This window comes from Gobius niger (genome assembly GCF_951799975.1).
Source record: "Gobius niger genome assembly, chromosome: 2".
Classification (NCBI taxonomy): Eukaryota; Metazoa; Chordata; class Actinopteri; order Gobiiformes; family Gobiidae; genus Gobius; species Gobius niger.
The window spans coordinates 17329824-17356561 of record NC_136853.1 but is presented as its reverse complement, the minus strand read 5'-3'; the positions used below and the strand labels follow the sequence as shown (position 1 = coordinate 17356561).

The 26738-nt window shown below is 42.0% G+C and overlaps 3 protein-coding genes across 3 annotated transcripts; all 3 read left to right on the top strand.

Moving 5' to 3' along the window:
- The first annotated feature begins 235 nt into the window (after positions 1 to 235).
- Positions 236 to 11115, top strand: osbp2a (oxysterol binding protein 2a). Its single transcript, XM_079582667.1, has 15 exons — positions 236 to 393; positions 425 to 731; positions 1035 to 1240; positions 3929 to 4179; positions 4259 to 4427; positions 4605 to 4725; positions 4802 to 4865; positions 5011 to 5139; positions 5212 to 5457; positions 7095 to 7215; positions 7331 to 7434; positions 7519 to 7614; positions 7766 to 7950; positions 8038 to 8258; positions 10062 to 11115. Exons 2-15 carry the CDS (start codon positions 571 to 573, stop codon positions 10202 to 10204), a joined length of 2217 nt encoding a protein of 738 aa, XP_079438793.1. The 5' UTR covers positions 236 to 393; positions 425 to 570; the 3' UTR covers positions 10205 to 11115.
- Positions 11116 to 12043: 928 nt separating this feature from the next.
- Positions 12044 to 18260, top strand: slc35e4 (solute carrier family 35 member E4). Its single transcript, XM_079552330.1, has 3 exons — positions 12044 to 12179; positions 16074 to 16681; positions 17513 to 18260. The coding sequence occupies exons 2-3, from the start codon at positions 16090 to 16092 to the stop codon at positions 18028 to 18030; spliced, it is 1110 nt and encodes a 369-aa protein (XP_079408456.1). The 5' UTR covers positions 12044 to 12179; positions 16074 to 16089; the 3' UTR covers positions 18031 to 18260.
- Positions 18261 to 21555: 3295 nt separating this feature from the next.
- Positions 21556 to 24468, top strand: smtna (smoothelin a; the record flags this gene model as incomplete). The annotated part of the gene is made up of 7 exons (XM_079551586.1): positions 21556 to 21645; positions 21881 to 21956; positions 22021 to 22128; positions 22200 to 22242; positions 23702 to 23819; positions 23924 to 24075; positions 24155 to 24468. The coding sequence occupies 7 exons, from the start codon at positions 21556 to 21558 to the stop codon at positions 24300 to 24302; spliced, it is 735 nt and encodes a 244-aa protein (XP_079407712.1). The 3' UTR covers positions 24303 to 24468.
- Between the last annotated feature and the right edge of the window lie 2270 nt (positions 24469 to 26738).

Sequence of the window (26738 nt, the reverse complement as noted above, 5' to 3'; positions counted from 1 at the left end):
ACTGTAGACATTTAGGCAGAGGTAATAATGCACGTTTGTGACATTTTATTTGTCTTTTTTTTTTTTATTATTATTTGTGAACATGCGATGTACGTAATTATTTTTTCTTAAGCCTACTGTTGTTGTTATACTGCCTTCTTCTTTTTTGATTAAATAATAGTGTAAATATGTTGTTGCGCTCGGTTTTGTATAAAATAGTGCAGACGTGTTACAGTCCCGTGAATAAAGACGTCATAGTGGGACCGTGACTTTCATCCACTGCCTTGAATACACATGCAGCTGTGCTCTGCGCTGTCGGTGATGTGGTTATGTCATCCTCTGGCCTGCTTACTTTTTAATGACCAGTCCGTTTTCAGGGGCCGGGGCAGTGGCGCAGACACAGCGGCGAGCAGCGTCGTTGTAGCGGATCCGCGCAGCCCTGCAGCCCTGCAGCCCTGCAGCCCTGCAGCTGGCTCTCTCAGCGGCTAACGCTAACCACACAGCTGTTGCCCGCAACTCGGCCAGAGCTGCGTCTCCTCCCGGCCCTATCCCGCCAGAGGATTAGGAGCTGTCCAAGGTCCTGAAGGGAAGATGAACGAACTGGTCAAAAGTCTGCCCTCCCCGACTCTGCCGGGCATCCACCTGCCCTGCTCGGACACCTACAAAGGCTGGCTCTTCAAATGGACCAACTACCTGAAGGGCTACCAGCGGCGATGGTTCGTCCTCAGCAACGGCCTGCTGTCCTACTACAGGTAACCACGGCGACGGCGCGAGGCTGCACCATCCGACAAAACTTTGTGAGGGATGCGATGTAGGTTTAGGGACTCCCTGCATTATCATTGAAGTCAAACCGTCGAATAATGTAAAAGGCAAGAATATTACTAAAAAGCAAATAAACATGTATTGCTCAGCACTTCTTTCCACAGTATTAGGAATAATGTTGGCTTATAACACACTAACAACCTACTTCATTCATTTCCCAAGTAGAAGTAAATAAATGCATTCAGAGTGTGTTCCCCTGGCTTCAGATTACCGCATGTCTTTCCTTTTCGCAGAACTCAAGCAGAGATGGCACACACATGTCGCGGGACCATCCCCTTGGCCACAGCTCACATTGACGTGGGAGACACCTGTCACTTTGTTCTGACCAGTGGGGGCAGGAACTACCACCTTAAAGCCACTTCAGAGGGCGAGTGTCAGCGCTGGGTGTCGGCCCTGCAGCAGGCCAACGCTAACGCAACTCTCATGATGCATCAGTCAGGTAAAGCACACAGCTCAGCCTCACTCTCAGCTGTAAACATATGGCCTGGTGAACAACAGCTGCTCATCAATGCTGTGAGAGAGGGCGTTTTGGCTTTTGCAGCTGTTTATCCTTTCCTGGCTCAACAAAAGTCCAAAATAAATACATAAAATCGCTTTGTTGATTGTTTTGCTGTACAACGTGTGACAACATATTACATATAACTTTACTCTGAGGCTCAAAACAGGCACACACTGTTGAGACTTGTTTGTTTGTTTGTTACGGCAATGCGGTCAAGTGCAGCCCAGCCTCTTTGAAACTGGATGCGCTGCAGATCTATTTTTACACTGAATGAAAAAAAATATCCTAATGCACTGATACAAGAGGGCCTGAAGGGAGCAGTCTTGTCTTTAAAGGAACAGGCCACCGTTTTTTTCCATATTGAGATATGAGCTTAGATGAGTTGATATGTACCTGTCTGGTCGCTTCTAACTTCACCCCTGGCGAGCTATAGGAATACATTGGGAGAGGCCGAATGCTAACAACGTCTTTGGTCATTTTGCGTGACTGAGGGCACGCACAAAGACCAGACAGGTACACATCAACTCGTCTAAGCTCAGGTAAGAACATATCTCATGTTAAATTGGTGGTTAAGAAACTAAGCTTTACAGTAATAGTACGTTATGTATCAAGGTACCGCACACTTCCCATTAGTCTTTGTAAATAAATGTGTATAAGCAAGGTGTTTTGTGGGAGGTGCGTCTGTCCTGTGAGAAGATCCCAGTGGTGTCATTTAGGTTTCATTGTCTGTCCGTGCGTGTACAGTAGTGCGTAGAAGCGTACTACTACAGAGCGAGACACACCCCTCTGTGTCGCTCTGCCTCTGGGCCGCCCTCTCCCGTCGCCTGTCTCCCTCTCGGTCTGACTGTCCCTGTAGTGACGTCAGCGAGGAGTGAATGACCTTCGTGTAGTCAGACTCCTCCTCTGAGTCGGGCAGAAGGAGGGGTAAACAAAGCAAAGGCACCAGGAGAGTGGCATCGATTGAATACATTTTGCTCTCTACATCTTCTGAACAATTGGGGAGATAGGAGGGCATTTGTCACCAGGGTCACCTTGTGAGTATGCATTTGACTTGATCGTTTAGCGTGGAATGGCTCGGATGATGTGTCGAGAAGCTACTTTTACTCACTTATAGTATTTGGATGTGTGTCAGGATTTCATAAAGTTTTGATTTCCACAAAGTTTCAAACTCTTTCGACCCGTTAAATAGACCTGTTCCCCCAAAATGAAAAATATTCCAACAATTATGTGATAATTGTTGGAATATTTTGAGCCCCAACGCTGAACACTTGATTGCTGAGGTTTGGTTTGTCTTGTTGTTGCTCCTACATAGGCTCCTGCAGGTGCATGCTCCACATTGTTCATTTCTGCTATAATTAGATTCCTTAATGCGCAAAGAGAGTGTGCACTTCATTGCAAACATTTATTGATAAATGGGCAAAATGTCACGTTATTAACAGCATAATTCTCCCCTGGGATTCTGCAGAGTTTCAACCTTTTTACCAAACTCGCAGACAACACAAACAGTGGAGCTAAAGGTAACGACATTATTCGGCATCATGTACAGACTCACAAATTGCAGTGCGTCCTTGGCTACTCTGTGTTCCAGGACAAGTGCAGGGGACACTCGATGAATACAAATAATGTTGTGTTGTATCTGGAGACACACGCTGGTGGATGTTGTGTGTCCAATTAGTGTAAAAACAAAAGTACGTGCTTCGTTGCATTGTGTGTGAAAGAGTCTACAAGAAACAGGGACAATGTATTTGCCCCAACACTCTTTATGAAGTCTGTGCATTATGTAAATTCTGTTTCTCTGTGTAAATGGGTCATTGAGCTGGTACAAAAGCCCCAAGGAGTTTTTAATCTCTATTCTTTATCTCTCATCTCGTATGACTGCCCCTTTTTTTACTTCCTAACACTAAGTCCTGCAGACGCTGACCTTGTTTATATCAAGAAATATGGATTATCACAATGTTTTATTATTACTTCCAGAAGCAATGATTTGACTCAAACAACTGCATTCGGATTTAGTCCTAGCGTTTTATAAGAATTGTCATAAATGGACTCAATTTGAGGCTATTTGTTCTTTTTAAAGCCACCAAAATGAAGGGGGAGAAGTGAATTGTTATTACAGCTTTCAACGAACTGACAAGGCTATTATTACACTCATTTTGCTCAGCCTCACACCGCTGAAATCCTACTCAAGAAGTATTATAAATAATCACAAATGGACACACATGCTATACCGGAATAAAACGTTGAGCTATAAACGAGCGACAAAGTGCCTTGTTGTTGTCGTACTTTAGTGAATGGTCTGTGTTGTGATTATGTGTGTCTACCTTTTGAGATTGATGGCACAGCTCTGGCCGAGAACAGGGAAGGAGAGGGTAGTGCGTCATCTATACTTCCTTCAGCTCCTATAAATAGCCTTGGCTTCTGATTGCACAGCCGCACGTTACCAAGGCAACAGTGTTCATTCACAGCTTTCCCGTCTTGTAAAAGTACAGGCTGTGGGGAGAGTCGGACCGTGGGCTGCTATTTTCTCCTCCCTCCGCTTTCCTAAAACACCATTTATTTACTAAATCTGTCCCCTGCTTCTGACAATTGATTGTTGTTTCTCTTCTTCTTTTTTTGTCCCGTGTGAAGATGACTCAGGAGATGAAGGTCCCGGGCCACAGGAGGACCGAACCATTAGCCAGGGGGTGCTGAAGACACTGGCCACGAAGCTGGACGATCTGAGTACCTGCAATGAGCTCATAGGGAAGCATGGCGCCGCCCTCCAACGCTCCCTAAGTGAACTGGAGGACCTGCGCGGGGCTGCCGACAGCACGGACAGGGTGAAGTCTGTTAACGAGCGGGCCACTCTCTTTCGCATCACCTCCAATGCTATGATTAATGTAAGGTTTCATGTTGTGTGCGGCCGTCGGTGCTTTGCTTCGATTATTGTATTGTGCAAAGCATGTGTTCGTGCCACAGGCCTGTCAGGACTTTGTGGATGTAGCAGAATCTCACAATCGGAGGTGGCAAAAGGCTCTGCAGCATGAGAGAGAACAGCGCCACCACCTGGAGGAGACCATTGAGCAATTGGCCAAACAGCACAATAGTTTAGAGAGAGCCTGGCGGGAGAACCCAACTACATTTTCAGGTGAGATCCATTACCTGTTTACTCACACTTTGGTCCAAGCATTATATCAGGCATCATATCATGTCTAAAACCTTTGTGCAACATCTTAGCAGGTTCTGAAATAGCTTGTTCAAGATTTATTCCGACTGACTGAACTGATTTGTATCCGAGGACAAATTATTTTTTCTTTCTGGAAAGGTGCGGAGAGGTCTGAGCGCGGGGATGACAGTGATGAAAATGAGGAGGCAGAGTTTTTTGACGCCATGGAGGATTCCCCTGCATTCATAACTGTGTCTGCAACCGGCAGCATAAAGCACAAGTGAGAAATACTGTAATACAAGTACTCTAAAGCCGTGTTGGATGAAACGCTCTAAACTGTGCTGTCCCTCCCCTAGGCGCTCAGGGAGCAACCAAAGCATGAGTGCAGGAATGCACAATGACTGGACACACAATGACAATGTAAGTAATAAAAGCTTTTTGTTAATTTACTATTTAATTTACTATTTAAATTTGTCTCAAGACGTCCTGTTTATGTTATTAATATTGATATGTATTGTTTATTTACTTGTATTTATTCAAAAGTATTTTCATTTTCTTACACCAGGATACCTCAGTCACCAATCACAGAAGAACAAGACGCTGCCGTATCCCAGACAAGCCAAATTACTCCCTCAACTTGTGGTCCATTATGAAAAACTGCATTGGCAAAGACCTGTCGAGGATACCCATGCCTGTAACTGCAACAAGCATAAACCGAACCTGTTTCAGATACCTCCTTTGTCTCAAATCTTACGTCTGATTTTAGGTCAACTTCAATGAGCCACTGTCCATGCTGCAGCGTCTGACTGAAGATTTGGAGTACAGCGAGCTCCTAGACAGGGCCGCCCACTGTGACTCTTCTCTGGAGCAGATGTGTTTGGTCGCTGCTTTCTCGGTGTCGTCCTACTCCACCACCGTGCACCGGACAGCCAAGCCTTTTAACCCTCTGCTCGGAGAGACGTACGAGCTCGATCGGCTGGAGGAGTTCGGTTACCGCTCAATCTGCGAGCAGGTGGGGCCTGAGTAGGACTATTCAATTTGTTGTTGCACATCTTCCGTGGGTTAGGCTTATTTGAAAGCTTGAAACGAGTAGATTCCAAATCAAAAGACGGCCTCTATCATGTACATTTTCAAAGTTCTTCTTCCTATCACATGTGATACACGGGGAGGACCCCCAAAGTTGTGTGATCGGCCCCCAGAGGCCTAGGGGGATTGTTTATTGTTTGATTCCAAAACATAAATCTGGATGTGTCTAGTTCTTTCCATTAGGCAAAATGAAAAATATAAAGTCAGTTATTGGGCACAAAGCAAGTCAAATACAATTCAAGCATTATATATCAAATCTTTCTTTGCTTTACTTGATCTGACTCGCAAGTTTGTTGGCCGCGAGACATCATCCGCTCATCTCCATGTTGTTGTTGCTGCTTTCTTCTTTTAAATACATTTCTTTTGAACTTTCAAATGCTTTATTTTCACATGTATTAGCATTTTACGACGAGTTATTATGATTATTACCGTTATTATTATTATTATTCATTTCATCAGACAAAACATTAAGAACAAATTCTTATTTAAAATGTTGACCTTGAAAGTGCTTAAAGCAGTACTAAGTAACTTGTTTGTGATAATAAATCCTTTCCGTAGTCCCTCTGAGAGTAATAAAATGGTTAATGGGATGATTGGGGGGTCTTCATCTCTCCTTGGTGTCTCTGGCCAGAAAACCTCAATTGTAACTTGACTGCCACCGGGTCGGAGCCACCAATACACACTAGAATTACGAAGAAGAAGCTAACAGGCAAACGGGCAAAGCTAACTGCAGGCTAGCACCACTTTAACAGTATTTACAGCCAAGTTTGAGTGAAAAAAAATATCTCCAATGTGTAATTGGATGTACAATATCCCTCTCTCCCTTTGTCTTTTCTGTCAGCATAATATTTACTCTCACGGACAATTAATGAGTAAAAACCACAGCATGCTATGACACCTGCTGTGGCACTTATGGCCTACTTCTGCTTTAAAGTGCATTTAGAAGTAACACACACAGCCTGGAATGTTCTGCAGTGTGACTTGAATTAGATTTATTGAAATGCAGTTGGTGTGATAGATACATATTTCTGTCACGTCTCATGCAGTCAATAGGAGTTACTATCAAGCTTTGTTTAAACAGTATGTGCGTTTGTGACAATTCAAAGAACATCAAGTGTCCAGATCAACCATAAATGCATATCCCATCTTTATTTTGTGGAATATTAAAATTCTGTCTGTAAAAGAATGTATCGGTATTCATTCAAACCTGACTTTTTAGTATAAAACTTACATTAGAATATAGTTAGTATCTATGTTTTGAGTTGTGAGGAATACGCCCTTATTATTTGTAATAATTGGGTGACAGTGGCTGAAATGAAAGAGTGGTTCAAACAAAGGTCTTGCAAGTGCAGATTGTCGCTGTGTCCTTGGGCAAAACCTTTGTCTGTACGAATGCAGTGTGTGAGTGAGCAATGTTCGGGGGGCCGATGGTGTAGATTGGCAGCTTTGCTTCTCGCAGTCTACCCCAGGGCAGCTGTGGCAACAAAATGTATTATTACTATTAATAATAATACAGAGATGGCTTTACAACATTGCTTACAGCTGATCTGCATTTGTTCACAGGTCAGTCATCACCCACCAGCTGCTGCTCTCCATGTGACATCTCAGCGAGGATGGTCTCTATGGCAACATATCACAATCGACAGCAAATTTCGTGGAAAGTACATTTCTGTCATGCCTTTAGGTATGCTCTCACTTTAACTTGTTTCTTTACTAACATCTTTGCTGTGGGGATTGTTTTTCTGCACAAATCATGCATTCCAAAAATAAAACTCTATGTTTCTGACTTTATTCTACAGGGAATATTCACCTACATTTCCATGCAAGTGGCAATCACTATGTGTGGAGTAAAGTGACCTCAACAGTGCACAACATTATCGTAGGGAAGCTTTGGATAGATCAGGTATTACTAATTTACAAAACAGAAGGTCTGCACTAAATCTTGAATTGCTGCTTTAACACCTCTGTCCTTTGTCATGTTTGTCAGTCTGGAGACATTGAAATCGTCAACACAACAGTTAAAGACACCTGCCACCTTAAATTCTCTCCCTACAGCTACTTCTCCAGAGAAGTCCCGCGCAAAGTAAGTTTGTTGTACTGTTGTACTTTTGACCTCACAGCTGCTTGCCTGTGGCTTAATCCCAGGCTAAGTGGAGATCAGTAAATGTCTCTTTATCACCCAAAAATATGTAATAAATTAACCAGTTCAAAATCTTTATTGAATGAATTCTTAGGTTACAGGTGTGGTTGAGGACAGAGAAGGCACAGGCCATTATATTCTGTCAGGAACCTGGGATGGCAAAATGGAAAGCTCCAAAATAGTGGACAGTAGTGAAGGATGTGGAGGATCAGAGGGCAAGCAGAAGACAGTGTATCAAACTCTTCAGCCTAAACTCCTTTGGAAGAAATATCCTCTCCCGTATGTCCCACCCACACTAAGACTTGCCTTTTAATGAAGTCTGTTAAAATCTCACTGACACCTTTCTCTTCTTGTACATATACTCAGAAATAATGCGGAGAACATGTACTACTTCTCCTCCCTGGCTCTGACCCTAAATGAACCCGAAGAGGGAATAGCTCCCACGGACAGTCGCCTGCGTCCGGACCAGCGGCTCATGGAGGCAGGTCTGTGGGACGAGGCAAATACTCATAAGCAGCGACTGGAGGAACATCAGCGACTGGAGCGGAAGAAACGTGACGCACAAGTGAACCAGGCCTTAGAGGATGGTAAACACATTTACTTAGATATTGCTACCTATACTTGTAATTGGCAATCAGTAAATAGGTGTTCAGTGAAACTGACTGTCTCCCCCTGTTGTCTCATTTACTCCCTTCTCATCTTCACTGTCATTAAAACCAATGCACAATGCAGATGGTTTGTTATCTTATGTGTTTTCAACCATAGCAACCATAAATTAAGTTAATTGTTGTTGAGTCCCCTTTCACTGTATATGTTGACATACACTTACATTGGGAGCCAGATGTTTACATACACTATATAAAAAGACACATTTGCATTTTATTTCCTAGGGTCCGACATGAAACCAGAATTCGCTTGCTAAATGCCAGAAAAATGAGAGATAGGATTTTTATTTATTTGTTTGTTTGTTACTTTCTACAAAGTCAGAAGTTACTCTATGTCAGAAGTTTACATACACTAAGATTACTATACATTTAAACAATTTGGATAATAATAATAATAATAATAATAATAATAATAATAATAATAATAATAATAATAATAATAATAATAATAATAATAATAATAATACATTTTATTTGTCGGCGGTCAGCGCCTTTCAAAACACCCAAGGTCACCTTACATGAGCTACAGTGATAAAATCACAACAGGACATAGTCATGTCCTTGGAAGCTCAAGTCTGGTTCATCCTTGGGTGCAATTTCAAGATGCCTGAAGGTCCATGTTCATTAGTTCAAACAATTATACGCAAGTATAAAAAAGATGGAAATGACCAGTCATCATACAGATCAGAAAGAAGGCGGGTTCTGTTTCCCAGAGATGAACGTGCTGTGTCTGAAATGAAAATACCAGCCCAAGAACAAATGCAAAAGACCTGGTGAAGATGCTGAACCTGGTAAGAGTTTGTCATTATCCAGAGTGAAACAAGTCCTGTGCCGACATGGGCTGAGAGGGAAGAACTTATTCCAAAAGAAACATAAAAACGCCAGTTTGGAGTTTGCAAATAAAAAAAGGATAAAGACTTTAATTTTTGAAGACATATCCTGTGGTCTGACGGAAAAAATAATAATAAATAATTTTAAAAAATTGGCCATAATGACCATTGTCTTGCAGCCTGAGAACACCGTCCCAACTGTGAAATACGGGGGTGGCAGCATCATGCTGTGGGGCTGTTTTGTTGCGGGAGGGACTGGTGCACTTCACAAACTAGATGACATCGGGAAGAAAGAAAACTATGTGGAAATATTGGAGCAACATCTTAAGACATCAGCCAGGAAGTTAAAGCTCGGGCACAGATGGATCCAAATGGACAATGACCCAAAGCAAACTGCCAAACTGGTTACAAAGAGGCTTAAGGAAAACAAAGTCAATGTTTTGAAGTGACCGTCACAAAGTCCTGATCTCAGTCCAGTTTAAATGTATGGGCAGAGCTGAAAAGACATGAGGCCTACAAGTGTGTCTCAGTTACACCCGTTCTGTTTGGAGGAATGAACCAATACTCCTGCAACTATTGTGAGAAGTTTGTGGAAGGAAATCCAAAACATTTGAACCAAAATATACAGTTTAAAGTCAATGCTACCAAACATTAATAAAATGTATATGGCTTTGTATATACAATATAATATACAACCGTGTCAAAAATTCTATCTCTCATTCTTCTGGCATTTAGCAAATAGAAATATATTTTTTAATTGTAATTGACCTAAAAAGGTAAAAGTTAATTCTGGTTTCATGTCAGACACTGAGAAAAAATGCATGTGTGTCTTTTTCTATCGTGTATCTAAACATCTAGTTCCCGCTGTATTTACATCATACATCTTTACTAACAGGCCAAGACGTGGAGGGTTACCTGCCACTGTGGTTTGAGAAGAGAACAGATGAAATAACTGGGGACATCACCTACACCTACAGAGGCGGTTACTGGGAGGCAAAAGAGAGGCAGGACTGGAGCCAGTGCCCCGAGATCTTCTAGGGTAACACGTCAACTCTGGACCTGTAAATAGACTTCTGTCCTTTCAGGAAGAGACGCTGTGTATGAAAAGCCAACACAAAAGCCTTTTATTTCAGTCTCAGATAGAACTCTTTTCCAGCAGCACTATTACAAGTCTGTGAGGAATGCATTGCTTTCATTATTGAGTGCTGGGCGCTGTAGCAGATTCATAGAACTGTAGTTCTGCTCTAGGCCTACTGTATTTGTGTGAGTTTTAAATAAGAGAGTGTACAGCTTTATCAGGTCATCAGGGATGACATTGGGACAAAACTTAATCTTTGGTAATCAAGTTTCTTTGAAGATGAATTTTTTTAGTTCAACAACAGTTATTGTGAATTTTGGGCAAATTTCAGATTAGATTAAAAACTTAAAAACGTATCAACTTTGATTATGTTTTCTGACGACTGCTCAGTGCAAAGAATAAAGCATTTTTGCCCCAATGGATTAAAACATTTAAATTTTAACATGACGCTAAATGCAACACAAACAACTGATGAATGAATACATTAATACACTTAAATCTGCCATTTGATTTTCAAGAGAATTTGCACTGGTGGTAAAGACTTGTTATGCAATAAAATGTATTCCTATATCCTATCATTTTTTAATATTTTTTTTTAAAACCCTAAATGTTTGTATGTCTTATTTTTGGCTTTTTATGACAATGTTTAACTGTTCAGATGTTTTTGAACTGGCATAACAGCACAGTAACCTGATCTGCAAATAATGTATTTATCAGATTAACCTAGCATAAACATATGTACCATCAGTGACGTAGAAAATGTTTATATGCCTGACGTACTGAGTGCAGCACAGATGCAAGACTGCAGTGCGTTACTTGAGAGTAGTCTAAGGTTGTAAGCTCATAGTGTGTATTAAAATAAAACATCTTGATTGATATCTTCAGGGTCCTTTCTATCTAAACCTTATATTACATACTGTTGCATACTGCTGGGGGGTGTATTTGATATCTAATGAGTCCAAAGTTTACTTATGCAGTGTTATAGTATAGAGCACAACATCCTGTTTGACTGCAGGCTTTTAAACATGTTAAAGCCTCATATTTCCCATGAGGTTGCATGAACAGTAGTGTCCTCACCTATACAATAGATCCATACAGAAATCATGTGAATTCACCTTTTCTGCCTAAGGCCCACAGAAATGTGACAGTTTAACTCAAATAAACAAAGTCGTGAATGTGCCTGGGTGTGTTTATTATTTGTCTTTGAGCTTCTGTTCAAACCTGTTCTGTGTTTGCAAACAGCCGCCTGTAGCTCCACACGGGCAAACAAGAAATAACTTAATGGCTATTCAGTTATCAATGAGAATCAGCTACAACTGGAGTGCCCAAACCTTTTTCAGTGTGGGCCGCATATTGAAGTGTATACAGCATAGAGGGAAACAGATCGGAGGTCAATCAGAGCACTCACAGATTCAACTGGGTGCATTTAAGAGAGGTTAAACCTTTCCTCACACTGTTATAGGGCTGGGGACCTTAATGCTCTGTCGCACAGTAAAAAATGACTTTCTGAGGTTTGGATCATGTAGAGTTATTACACTTGCCGTAATAAAGAACCATCTCTGGCAATGTGTGCCAATTCATAAAAAGCGTGAGGGCAGTTTGGTCTTTTTTGAACACCCCTGACCCGCAGCACTGCAGGCTTGTCAGGCTGTATATCATTATGCGGCTCATAATGTCACACACTTGTTTTATCATGGCTAATGTGAAAGGAAATGATGATTTGCTTTTCGGGTGTGACAGTGTCCTGGTCCAGGTCTGCTCCACGTGCAGCCTTAATGCAACACTCTGCTGTTAACGGGGCCGTACCCCTTTAAACAGACCGTCCAATGACACCGGGGCGCGTTCACCGGTTTAACAAGCTGCTGGGTGACGGTGACGCGCACTCATACACAAGATGCTGTCACAAGTGTCATCACGGCTTTGAGCTTTGAGAAGGTAAGACATACTTGAGTCTGTTTACGGTGTTTTAGATCGTCTGGTGCTAGGTTATCTGGTCAAACAGCTGGCGCGTCAGCTGTGTTGACGATAGGCTACCACGCTACCTAACGAGACTCAACAACGCTTATATTTCGTCTCAAACAACATATCCGATTGTCTCCTCAGTGCTCACCACTCCAATGCACCCTTACCTTGACATCGATTCAGTTAAATGGACGCTGGCGCTCACAGAGAAGCCATGTGTTCGGTTGAAAGTATACGAGCATGTCCCAGTTGATTCAGCCAAAGGTCTCAGCTGGTAATGCAAATTAGGAGCAAAACAGCTGTTTGTGGGCGTGTCCTTTTGGGCCACCATGATGAAACCAGTCAATGAAACTAACATTTCTTATGTGATCTGTCTGATCATTCTTCCACATTATGCTTCATTAAGAGTGTAGCTGAGTGGCTGCTTCCTTTAGACCTGTGCAATTTCCATTTTCATTTGCAAAGACAAGAAAAACGACGTGTAGAATAAATGCAATTGAGAAATATTGGTTTTAGCCATATTTGTTCTGTTGTTGGTTGGTGCGATAGCTAAGGTCATGGACTCTGATGCCAGAGGTTGCTGGTTCGATACCAGCAAAGGAAGATCACAAAGATTTATTGATTTCAGATACAGTTCATCGACAATTGATTTGTCTTTACTTATCCCCAAGAGCACCCCTCACCCCCACCCCCACCCACGTCAGAGTGGAGGCTAGGCAACACAGCCACAGGTGCCCTGCTGTGGATGCTTGTAGAGCAGGGAGAGATCGGTCGAGCCTCTTTTTTGTCTTATACATAGGGAAATGCACTTTTATTTGAATACAAAGAAGAATATCAGTGGATGTCCTGCATAGAATGGCGCGTGTGTGCTTGTAGAATTCGCATAGCTGGTGAAAAATAAACCAATTGTCGATGAACTGTATCTGAAATCAATAAATCTTTGTGATCTTCCTTTGCTGGTATCGAACCAGCAACCTCTGGCATCAGAGTCCATGACCTTAGCTGTCGCACCAACCAACAACAGAACAAATATGGCTAAAACCAATATTTCTCAATTGCATTTATTCTACACGTCGTTTTTCTTGTCTTTGCAAATGAAAATGGAAATTGCACAGGTCTAAAGGAAGCAGCCACTCAGCTACACTCTTAATGAAGCATAATGTGGAAGAATGATCAGACAGATCACATAAGAAATGTTAGTTTCATTGACTGGTTTCATCATGGTGGCCCAAAAGGACACGCCCACAAACAGCTGTTTTGCTCCTAATTTGCATTACCAGCTGAGACCTTTGGCTGAATCAACTGGGACATGCTCGTATACTTTCAACCGAACACATGGCTTCTCTGTGAGCGCCAGCGTCCATTTAACTGAATCGATGTCAAGGTAAGGGTGCATTGGAGTGGTGAGCACTGAGGAGACAATCGGATATGTTGTTTGAGACGAAATATAAGCGTTGTTGAGTCTCGTTAGGTAGCGTGGTAGCCTATCGTCAACACAGCTGACGCGCCAGCTGTTTGACCAGATAACCTAGCACCAGACGATCTAAAACAACGGTCTGGCCCGTTGTTTTAGATCGTCTGGTGCTAGGTTATCTGGTCAAACAGCTGGCGCGTCAGCTGTGTTGACGATAGGCTACCACGCTACCTAACGAGACTCAACAACGCTTATATTTCGTCTCAAACAACATATCCGATTGTCTCCTCAGTGCTCACCACTCCAATGCACCCTTACCTTGACATCGATTCAGTTAAATGGACGCTGGCGCTCACAGAGAAGCCATGTGTTCGGTTGAAAGTATACGAGCATGTCCCAGTTGATTCAGCCAAAGGTCTCAGCTGGTAATGCAAATTAGGAGCAAAACAGCTGTTTGTGGGCGTGTCCTTTTGGGCCACCTTGATGAAACCAGTCAATGAAACAACATTTCTTATGTGATCTGTCTGATCATTTTTCCACATTATGCTTCATTAAGAGTGTAGCTGAGTGGCTGCTTCCTTTAGACCTGTGCAATTTCCATTTTCATTTGCAAAGACAAGAAAAACGACGTGCAGAATAAATGCAATTGAGAAATATTGGTTTTAGCCGCGCATGTTTTGTTGTTAGTTGGTGCGACAGCTAAGGTCATGGACTCTGATGCCAGAGGTCGCTGGTTCGATACCAGTAAAGGAAGATCACAAAGATTTATTGATTTCAGATTTCAGATACAGTTCATCAACAATTGGTGTATTTTTCACCAGCTATATGCGAATTCTACAAGCACACACGCGCCAATCTATGCAGGACATCCACTGATATTATTCTTTGTGTTCAAATAAAAGTGCATTTCCCTATGTATAAGACAAAAAAGAGGCTCGACCGATCTCTCCCTGCTCTACAAGCATCCACAGCAGGGCACCTGTGGCTGTGTTGCCTGGCCTCCACTCTGACGTCTGTGGGGGTGGGGGGTGCTCTTGGGGATAGGTAAAGACAAATCAATTGTCGATGAACTGTATCTGAAATCAATAAATCTTTGTGATCTTCCTTTACTGGTATCGAACCAGCGACATCTGGCACCAGAGTCCATGACCTTAGCTGTCGCACCAACTAACAACAGAACATGCGTGGCTAAAACCAATATTTCTCAATTGCATTTATTCTACACGTCGTTTTTCTTGTCTTTGCAAATGAAAATGGAAATTGCACAGGTCTAAAGGAAGCAGCCACTCAGCTACACTCTTAATGAAGCATAATGTGGAAAAATGATCAGACAGATCACATAAGAAATGTTGTTTCATTGACTGGTTTCATCAAGGTGGCCCAAAAGGACACGCCCACAAACAGCTGTTTTGCTCCTAATTTGCATTACCAGCTGAGACCTTTGGCTGAATCAACTGGGACATGCTCTATACTTTCAACCGAACACATGGCTTCTCTGTGAGCGCCAGCGTCCATTTAACTGAATCGATGTCAAGGTAAGGGTGCATTGGAGTGGTGAGCACTGAGGAGACAATCGGATATGTTGTTTGAGACGAAATATAAGCGTTGTTGAGTCTCGTTAGGTAGCGTGGTAGCCTATCGTCAACACAGCTGACGCGCCAGCTGTTTGACCAGATAACCTAGCACCAGACGATCTAAAACACCGTAAGCGGCGGGGGGCGACATTACAGGACGGGTCGTTCGTGTCTGAGGGAGGCTCGTGCTGCTAGCTCCGTTAGCTCCTGGTGTCGGAGTCAGGTGACAGTTCTGACAGAGGTCAGCAAACTTACTCCAGCCTCTGTCCTGTGACTCTGTTTGAAGTGTAGTTTTGCGGCTGCTGAACAGGATTACAGCGGTTTAGTGAGGTGTTGGTGTCACATTGATCGATAGCATCGGCGATAGGACCGATAGCGCACATGCTCTTGGCAAATGTTATAACGCCATCTCATGTGAAATTGGGTTAAGCGAGTCTATAATTAAAACTACTGTAATGGACACGACTCGTGTGCCTCTGCGGGACGTGGCATTTGGGTGGTTCAGTTACAGACGTACAGCTAATGTTTACCATAGTGTGTTTTGGCGCAGCAGAGCGATGCGTCACAGCCAGGCACCTCATGCCCATGAGTTCATGCTGCAGCATCAGCCAATCAGGTGACAGTGCGTCGCTGCTGAGGCGGGTCCAGCTCTCAAGCCTCCAGTGCTTCTGCTCGGTCTGACAGCCGCTAAGCTATGTCATTTTCCTTCTGGTTACACAACCAGACCCTCATGCAAAATAGAAACACGTGCTGTTAGGCGCTGCTGGAAAAGGAAGCCTAGTTTTCAGGACAAGGAGGGAACAGTTTCTAAATGTTAGAGCTCAATACAGATCGGTCATGATGATTCCTGTCTTCTGTGGACGTGTGTTTGCTTTGCAGAGAAAATGCAGCGAACATGACCAAGACTGATGGCATTTCCAAAGGCGAGATCCCTCTCGAAGCCAAAAGCAGGCGCAGACCACTGACTGAAATGCTCCATCTGTTGTCAGCTATCATTGTGTGGCTGGTGACCGGGAGCACCATCTCCAGCCTCAACAAATGGATCTTTGCTGTGTACAACTTCAGGTACCCCCTGCTCCTTTCAGCACTGCACATGCTGTCAGCCATAGTGGTGGACTATGTGCTGATCAAACTCCGAGTGATCCACCACAGAAGAGCAGAGGAGCAAGAACTCACTCCGAATGCCAAATGCAAGGTTTTCCTTTTGAGTCTAACTTTCTGTGCCAGCATTGCCTTTGGTAACATGGGCCTGACCTACGTCCAGCTCTCCTTTGCACAAATGATTTACACCACCACCCCTCTCTTCACCCTGGCCATATCCACCTTTATTCTGGGGAAACAGCACCACATCATCAAGTACACCGCTATGATGCCTATCTGCCTGGGAGCTTCATTCAGCATTATGGGAGAGGTCCAGTTTGACCAGACTGGATGCATTTTTGTGTTTGCAGCAACTATGTTGAGAGGGGTCAAATCAATCCAGCAGAGTAAGTATCACCTGTTTCATCATCACATTATTACTCAAGGATAAAAGTATTTGTTGTTCACATGAAGTAAATCAAATTAGGTCCTGTTCCAGTTCTGTACAGTCTATGAAGTGATTCTTGAACTGTAAAGTCTGAGCTGTGTCTTTGGTTGTGAGAGATCTGATGCTAACACTTTTTACTGCCATTCCTCCACACTTAATATTCAACTTATGAAAGTTACTTTCTTCATCTGTTTCCCATGTGCAGACGTACAGCACAGTTCTGTACATCTGCTACAACTATGTGGCACATCGCAAAGAACACACTGATTCCTAAACTTAATTTGTTGATAAATGACACACGTGATTTTTGCTGAGGCTCATGACCCACAGTGTTGCATAACATGAAGGAACATGTCTCGGTGAATGTAAAACTGAATGTTTAGTTCAGGAGTGAATGACTGGAGGCAGTGGGCTGGGCTGCAAAAGTACTGCATGTTCAATTTTGCAGAGTGAAATGCTATAAAGGGTTGTCAGGTACATATGTTACCGTAGCTCACTCTGGGTAAAACACAAGCAGTGGCATTAACTCTTAAAGATAAGCTTCCACCCAAATATACGAAACTTCTTCAATTGTTAAATCATACACTTCACCTAAAACTCCTCTTACCATGTAAATAAATTAGTAATTTGCAACTTAAAGGTTGTTTGCAGCTTCATTCACTAAATAATGCACTTCACTCAATAGAAGACTCAATAAAAGAGTATTTAATTATATGAAGATTATACAGAAGTATCTGAATAATGGGGGGGGAGTTGAACATATAATCTTTATAGCTTTTGTTTGTTTCAGGCATTTTGCTTCAAGAGGAGAAGATCAACTCCATGTTCCTGCTGTACCTGATGGCTATCCCGAGCTTTTGTATCCTGACAGTGGCCGCTCTGGTGCTGGAGAACTGGGCACTGCTCGAGTCCCCTCTACACTACGACAAACACCTGTGGATGTTCATTCTGCTCAGCTGCATGGGCTCTGTGCTGTACAATCTGGCCAGTAACTGCGTCATCACTCTCACCTCTGCCGTCACACTGCACGTCCTCGGCAACCTGAACGTGGTTGGCAACCTGCTGCTGTCCCAGCTGCTTTTCGGCAGCCAACTGTCTGTCCTGAGCTGCGTGGGTGCGGTGCTCACGCTGTCCGGCATGCTCATCTACCAAAACTCTGAGTTCATCATCCGATACCTGGACGCTCGCTGCGCCAAAGAGGAAGTATCGTTACCCACAAACTTAAACACAGACAACACCGAGGGCAATGTGTCTGAGTCAGTGTTCGACCAGCAAAGAATATCGGGTAAACAAGACAAAGTCGACTGAGGCACAAAGACTCAAATGTGAATTTTGAAGACGCACCTGAAAATAAGAAATGGCTCTCATCATCTTTGTTAATTCTTCTCGTTTTTCGCTGCATTCATGTGACGTCGGCTTCAGCCACAACATAAACAGCAACATGTTTTTAAATTCGATATCGAGTCATCAAAGTGAAATGGGTCAGATTAAAGCCCTTCGATGTTCTTTTAATGTTTTTATGTGAAGTCCGACAATCCACACAGAGCGGGCATGCAGCATTGTTTTCTTGTGCTGCTATTAATTAATGCCAGCCACATTCAAAAGAAACCGTTGCCTTCATTTTTATTTGATCGACAAAGTTACATTCTTTTCTCACTGTCCATGTGTTTAATATAATGCTACAGTATATGCCTGGGCACATTAATATCTCTGGGGTGTTTCACACTCCCCTACACTGTGAAAGTTTGCTGAGGGCCCTGTCTTTTTAAGTTTCTAATTAAAGCCGGAGCAGTAAAGTGCAGGGACAGAGGGTGCTGTGTTCCAAATCTATAGAAGCACAATCTGAGCAGACATAACTAATCTCTACTTATCTGACATAGAGAGGCAATTCTCTCGTCATGGTCACCTTCTCGGCAGCTTTTACTCGGTGTGTGAAGGGTGAGGAAATGTTACTGTTTCTGCGTCCGGTAAAAAAACATCGCTTTTCGAAGCAGGACATAAAGTAAAAAGTGACATTTCTGTGATATTCGTTTGACTAAACCTTAAAGACGCCGTTGATCTGCATTTGGAGCTGTATGGTAATGAGCTCAGTTAGATTTCCCATTTGGAAGACCTACATTCTGTTCAGTCTTGTCTTGTCATTAAAAAAAAATAAGTCTCTGAAGAATAAGTCCAATTACTTTTTGCAACCGAGCCATTATAAGTAGATTGACGGATCCCTAAGGAGTGACACTTCCCTGTGGGGGACCAGCTGGGAAAGATACGGTTGCCATAGTATTTTAATTTCTGTGTTGCTATTGTTTTTTTTTTTGTTTTTTTTGTGTACTACTACTACTACACAAACCATATGTACTTTAAGGACTCGGTACATATTGGTTCAAGCTTATGTTAGTTTTCAAGCCGTTTGCCTGGGAGCTCTATTTGTAAAACCCTTCCTTTTGTCTTTGGACATTTCTGAACTTGCCAAATCAAACTGTTTTTTTTTTTTATTGTCAGTATTTTGAGGCTTTTATTTTGTCCTTTTAATATTTATTTTAATATTTATTATTATTTCAGTCACTGGCTGTGTGGCTTACTAATGCTGTAGATGACGGTTGTGAAAGGTCTTGCACATTTTATATAGCACTCCTCAATGAAGTCAGGGCAGTGAGGACTTCTAAAACTGACCGCAGTGTCCCTGTGTGAATGAATGTAATGCCAAGTGTTTACCTGGAAAACATCGTGCAATGTAAAGCCATACTTTTTGGTTTTATACTTTTTTTTAAATTATTATTATTTTCAAGAAAATTGTTTCTAATTCAGATTTTCTTTCAACAGTGCCATTCATGCTTATAATTTGAGTATTTCACACTGATTAGACATGGGGGTGCTGAATAGTTTTGTGTTACAATTTATAATCATGTTGTTGTTTTTTTCTAGAACTTTTATGCCAGAGAAAAAAATACCTCATTTGTCAAGAAGGATGTGGTCTGCCTCTCTAAAGACGTGGCGTTAGGAAAAAGCAGCTCTGAAGTTGTACAATGTCAGAGCTGCTTGTTCTTGTCGGCTCCTACAGGCCAGGCTGGTCCTGAGGGACAGGCAGAAAAGCTGTTGCACTAACAATGTACAACAACAATGCCTTCAAAGCTGGTACTTCCCTTGTACTCGCTGGTTTCATTGTTTCATCGCTTGTTAGATTGAAATAATGGTTTTAATATATTTGTGTCTTTTGTAGCTAATGGGTTGGGTCTAAAATGAGGCTACTGCTTTATCTTAAGTAAACCTCCTGTAAATGATGAAGAAGAGTTTTTGATTTGAGTTTGGGTGCGAGAAGTGTCCACAGGAGGGGGTAATTGGTAACAAAGGGTTTTATCATGAGTATGAGAAAATGTATGAACTGATAGAAAAGACCTGAATTGAGTCAATTAAAAAGATTACTAAACTCTGCTGTCTTACGAGCAATTATTTTCATGCACACACTGACTTTGATATCGAAATCTAGACCCTTCATTTAACCTTAAAAGCTAAAGCTATGATTTTATTTAGCATATTTGTTTTATAAATAACAAAACGCACAGAGGAAATTAAGAAGTGAAAACTATAAAAAATACATTTATGAACATGATTTAAAATTACAAATTGAGACAAAAGAGATTTAATCTTTGATTTTAGTTCATACCAATTTATAGTAGGCCTATTGTCACAGAATCTGAGCTGTTCGTGCTTTGCTGCCACAACAACAGTTGTTTTTAAATGTGCTATATAAATACATTTGATTTGATTAGTACTCCAAAAAAGTTAAATTGGTCTTGTGCACCTTGTTTTATAAGAAAACGTTTACAAGTGATCTTTGTTACGCACAGCTCCAAAGCATCTACGATTGCTCCCCACAAGGGGGGGCCATTCTGTCTTAGCTGTACAGACAAAATCAAGCGCTTAATACATTTTCATATGAACATTTCCTCGTTATTAACAGTTTCACACAGATTCTCTATTACCATAGAGGTTTGTGGTCCGCTTGTCAATATGGAGGACTTCTTAAGTTTGTAAACTGCCATCTCTTAACTTTTGCCTCAATAAGGCAGTGCTGCTCCTCTGTTAAATTCTTCCTTAACCCTTTCATGTCTCTTCATATCAAGCAGACTGCTGCAATCAGTCACACGAGGCATACATGAAACGAACCCTCTCATCATGCCTCTGCTGCCTCCAGAAGCTCAAATCCAGGACTGAGAGCGGAGCCTTGTTAAAATAGATGCAACCGTTTGTCCCTCCTCCTCCTCCTCCTCCTTCAAAAAGCTCCATTCTTGGGTCGGTTGTTACCATCAACTTCAGTTCACTCCAAACATGTGTCCTCTGCAGTGTGTGTCAGGGGACCCTCTGCACTGAAGACCCACAGAAGAAGAGCAGAGAACAAGCTTAGTGATTATTCTAGGTAAGTGGCACTACTCTTCACACAGATGCCGATAACAGCCTTCATCAGTGATCATTAGGACTTGTTTTGGTGCATTCATAATGAGTAGCTAGTTACACACTGCCATCAGATGCAGACATTACTATATTTGTCCATGCTGTGGCCCTTCTGTGTTGCTGTAGCAGAAGTATTTGCCTGTAAAACAAACACATGTCTTCACAGGGCTGCATGGCCTGCTTCACTGTGCCATTATTAAGAAGATAGTAACTATAGCAACTTTGGGAAGATAAGTCCACTATGCATTACTTTCTCACAATACAAACAGAGACATACTTTACTTACTTACTTTAATGAGTGGTAATGATGGGTCTGATTACAGGTTAGTAATTGCTGTAAGAGGAACTTAAAATCTATTGTAATCAATGTGTAAATATTTCACAGAGATGGCCACAGAAAATCCCACAGAGTCCACAGGATCAATCACCAAAGAGGAACTGGCAGCTATTGAGGATGAAGACATACTAAACAAAATGGTCAGAATCTAAACAACTCTCTGCAAACATTTAAACAGCTAATGCCTGGATTGGTCAAATAATAAATCTCGCTTTAAAGCCACACTGTGCAACATTTCAGCCAGTTAATAGGATATTTTACCAATGTGTGTTTTTGGCAATGACCATATATTCAGATCAATTCAAACCATCGTCTGCGACAAAGTGACTGTGTCCTTTGCAGTTCCCCCCTCGTAATGTTTCAATGTGATTTCAGCTCGACAGCGCCAAAAACTTTGAAGAGCGGAGTATGATACGCGCTGCCCTGAGAGACCTGCTCCGGAGGAAAATAGGTAACAGTTCCACAATGAAAGATGTTCTGTTTTCATTTTTTTACTTTTTTTTAACACTTTCCAGACAAACGTAAGGAGGAGAGAGGAGTGCGACAGGCTGACTTAAAGCAACAAACTAAAGCTGTTGCAACTGGTGGAGGGAGGGGCGCAGTGAGCCAGCAAACGTCTACAAGTACGGCCAAAAGATATTATTAAAAAAGCATTTGCAACAATTAATAATGGCGTTTTCTTTGTCGTTTACAGAGCAAGGTTCCGCTTTCTCTCCTTCCAGCAAGACAACAGCCAGGTGAGAGCGGCAAGTTCTATATCGCTACTTTAATTCTACCTTCCTCCAAATCGCAACATGCTCCAGTCCAACTTTACACACAAATCTGTTACTCAAAAATGTTGTTCAAAAATGTGAACAATACTGTAAATTCCTCTCTTAACATATGAACTTTCACGTGGAAACAAAAAAACACCTCATCTTCACAATAACATGTTTAATTATTGCACTGATTCAATGTTTCTCCATAGATTTATTTGGAAAATTGTCATTTCAAAGGCCATTTTCTGACATCAGTAGCACCTACAAACTTCAAACTGTCCAGTCTTGGAATTAACAATATTTTGAAGGTTTTCTTTAGAGGGATTTTTAACCGTAGCCTGATTTATTGAGTTTCGAATATAAAAAAACAAGGTGTAATGACAGATTTTTCCTCTGAAAAAGTCTTTGTAATGAATAAATCAACAAAATAAAACCATAAATTTAAATTAAATCTGGCTGGATCTGTTATTCAGACTTTGTCGCCGAAAATATGAGTAATTCGGGGTATTTTTAGGCATAAAAGGCAACAACAAATGACTGAAAACTTGCAATCCCTTTTTTTTTTCATCAACAGCAAAAGTTAAATAATTCAATAATTTAATGTGTTCACCTGCAGTGTCTTGCCTTAAAATTAAAACAGAACTAAGTAACTTGTTTACCTTAATAAATCCTTGTCGTAGTCCCTCTGGGGGTAATACAAGTGTTAATGGGATGATTGGAGGGTCTTTCATCTCCCCCTGGTGTCTCTGGCCACAAAACCACACTTGCAACTTTCCTGCACCCTGACCCGGAGGCTCAATACACACCAATGGAATCACGAAGAAGAAGCTAACAGGCAAATGGGCAAAGCTCACAGCGGGCTAGCACCACTTAAACAGTATTTACAGCCAAGTTTGAGTAAAAAAAAATGTATCCCCATTGTGTAATTTGACATACAATATCCCTCTCTCCCTTTGTCTTTTCTGTCAGCGTAGTATTTACTCTCACGGACAATTAATGAGTAAAAAACGCAACATGCTACGACACCTGCAGTGGCGCTTATGGCCTCTAGGGGCATTAATTACTTAGTACTGCTTTAAATAAGTGCTCATTTAGGCCATAAATGATGTTCAACACTGGCATTTGTTGAACGTGGTGCTTTACTTCAGGCTCCAGTCTATAACACCTACACGTTGACTTGAACACTGGCAACAATGATCTCCTATTGGGAATAGTGTATAGCAGGGGGTCTCAAACCTTTTTTCAAGAAACTATCAGACTTGGACAGAGTGCACACGGGACAGTGAATAGCCAAAGTGATATTTTTATCCCTTAAATACTTCACCTAAATGTCAGCTGATTGTCTTCAATGTGTCAATAACGCAGACACATGTTAGAAAAGAGAAAAGGCATCTACAAATGTGACTTGATGAACCAACCCCTTCTCTTATATTTACAGTACGACCAGTTCCTCTGCAGCTTTACCCCAGAAATGTCCCACCACAGCTGCGCCCAATGCCAAAAATGTCAAACAAATGCTTCTAGACTGGTGCCGGGCCAAAACAGAGCCTTATGAGGTAAATATTTCCTCGCTCTCCTCGTCTGTGATTTACTGCCGTTGCTGCTTTACATAACTGTGTCTCCACAACTCTAGCCGCTTACACTGACACTTTTCTTGCAGGGCGTGAACATCCAGAACTTCTCGTCCAGTTGGAAAGACGGGATCGCCTTCTGTGCCCTGGTCCACCGCTTTTTCCCCGATGCGTTCGAGTACTCTATCCTCAACCCAAACAAACCCAGGGACAACTTCCAGCTCGCCTTCAGCACAGCGGAGTGAGCTCACGGTCCTTATATGTGCAGGGAGATGATTAGCGACACTGTTTCTAGCTTTTGTTTTGTCCTGGGTTTGCAGAAGGTTGGCCGGCTGCCCCTCTCTGTTGGACCCCGACGATCTGGTGAGGATGCACGAGCCGGACTGGAAGTGCGTGTACACGTATATCCAGGAGTTTTATCGCAGCCTGGTGGAGAAGGGCCTGGTCAAGACCAAGAAAAGACCATAAATGAGTGTTTCCCAGACTGTGGTATGGGTGGTACTGCTTTTAGTTGTACTTAAGCCCCTGGTCAGGTTCTATCTTTAGTTTTAAGAACAATCCAACTCCTTTTTTCATGTTTATTATTATTTTAGACCTGGTTTAGCTCTAGTTTTGACCTGTTATAGAACTGGTTTAGATAAATAAATTGTGCGTTAGTGGTACATGATATGAAAATTTGAGAAACACAATATTGTCTCATCATTATAAGACCAAACAAAGCTGAGAAATAGGATTTTAGAGGTGGGTAGCGTTGCCGAAATCTTTACAGTACTCAAGAAAGAGCATCGTTGCTTTAGAATAATTTTACTCCAGTACAAGTTAGAAGTAGAGGGTCAAATAATTGCTCAAGTACGAGTAAACAGCCAAAAATGGTGTCTTTAATCCAACAGATTAAAGACACAATTATGTGGAAAACGCTGATATTTAAAAAAAAACAAAAAAACAGATAAAGTATTTGATAAGAAACATAATTTTAACATACACTGATGTCGAGTGACAACATATTCATTCTCAGTGGGAAGAGTCATATTTTTTTAAGCCAAAAAGTATTGCGAGATTATCAGAGTATTGTGAGATTGTCTTGCCAATGAACACAAAGGTGTTAGGCTCTTGGCCAAAGACTGAACCAGCAGCCACACTGTAGTTAGGATTAAGTGCCAGAGGTAGTTAAGATTAGGGTTTCCGTGTCAAATTCAGTGTTCACCCAAAGTTTGTATGTCCATTAGGATCATAAAAGTCCTTTGTGGGTATGTAGGCCGGCTGATGGTGTGACATTGTTTACACAGATCGAAGCACATCCATTTTCTTTATGTCCCAGGACACCTTCTCGAACACAAATTACTGTGGGCTCAGTGTGGCAGCCACTATGAGAGCTGCCCTTAAAATAATAGTACATTTATGTCTTTGCAATATTTATGCTATTGTAAATTGTGTTACTTTAAAATAATTGTAATAAGTGACCCAAATCGTTTCTCAAATGAGGGGGGGGGGAGTACTTGGTGAAATTAGTGTTCAGGTATTAGAAACTTAAAGCATGCACATTGGGATATTTCCAAACAAAATCATATACATTAGATGAAAGAAACTATTAAGATAAGACACAAGAGAAGTTTAAATGATCTCTTCACTTCACTTACGCAAGGTGGAAAGAGTAACTTTAAACACAAAAAGTACATGTGATAAAAGCTAAAGTCAAGTACATCAGGTATTTTTTGGGTTGGAAAATCAGAATCTGGTGACACAAATTGAAGCTATTGTGCATCTTTACGTGTGGCTCGTGCCCTGAGATGCCCTCTGTATAAACACCTACTGTATAACACATGCATTTGTATTTTTGCTATGCTTTTAATGTGTGATAGATATATGCGACACATAGGTATTAGTGTGTGTTTGAGCTGATACTCACAGTGACAGCTGGCGATTAAGATTAGCGCATTCCTCCGCGATTACACATCTGCATTAATCCCACCATAGAAAATCTGGGAATGTGATTTATCACAAGTGTCCTTCTGTGTGAGCAATAAAGTGCAAAAATATGGAAGCGTGCTCATTTGTTTGAATGTAGGTACATTACTCTTTCTGAAAGGTGCCGCTCTCTGCCCCTTGCCTGTGGCCAAAGTCAAGTGAAGTGTTTGTGAATTGTGCCTTTAGTTCTGGTGTGAAGCCCGTCTAGCCCTTCAATAGGGCCCGCCAAAGAGCCAAGCCTGATGAACAGCACTAACACAGCTCTAAGAACAGCTCTAAGAACAGCCACCACTGACTTTGACCGATTAGACATGACAAAAGGTGAACAACAGCAAGAGAAATGTAATGTTTAACTGCTGCTCTTTTGTTGTTAGTGATTACAGTCTATTTTAGAAATGCACTTGTTTGGCACAACCATCAAAGTGCAACCGGCCCTGCCCCCCCCCCCCCCCCCCCCCACAATTACAAAACCCCAATGTGGCTCTTGGAAGAAAAAGTTGTCCCATGCCTGCTTTACTTTAACATGTTAAAATACAGCTAGTTCACACTCTGCGTTGCACAGATGCCTGTTTGGACAAAAACAAAAATGCTGCAGAAATAAAAATCATGGAAATTTTCCATAAGCAACTCTTGAGCTGTTTGTCTATCTGGCCGTTTAAATCCCATGCTAGTTAATGCATTGCTCGAGCCCCCCCTCTCCCCCAGCCGAGTGCATTAGACACATATAGACTGATCTCCCACTCATCAGATTGATAACCAGCCAAATTCACATTTTATTATTGACCCTTTGATCAATGGTCCCGTCTGTGACGCACTGGAGCCAATATAATGCGTCACTGACAGGAGGGTAATCACTTGTGCCCATACAGTTGGTCCAGGTGCACGCGTGTTTATCGGAGTGCACGAGACGGTGGGAAGGGGCGGAGCAGGCGTCAGGAG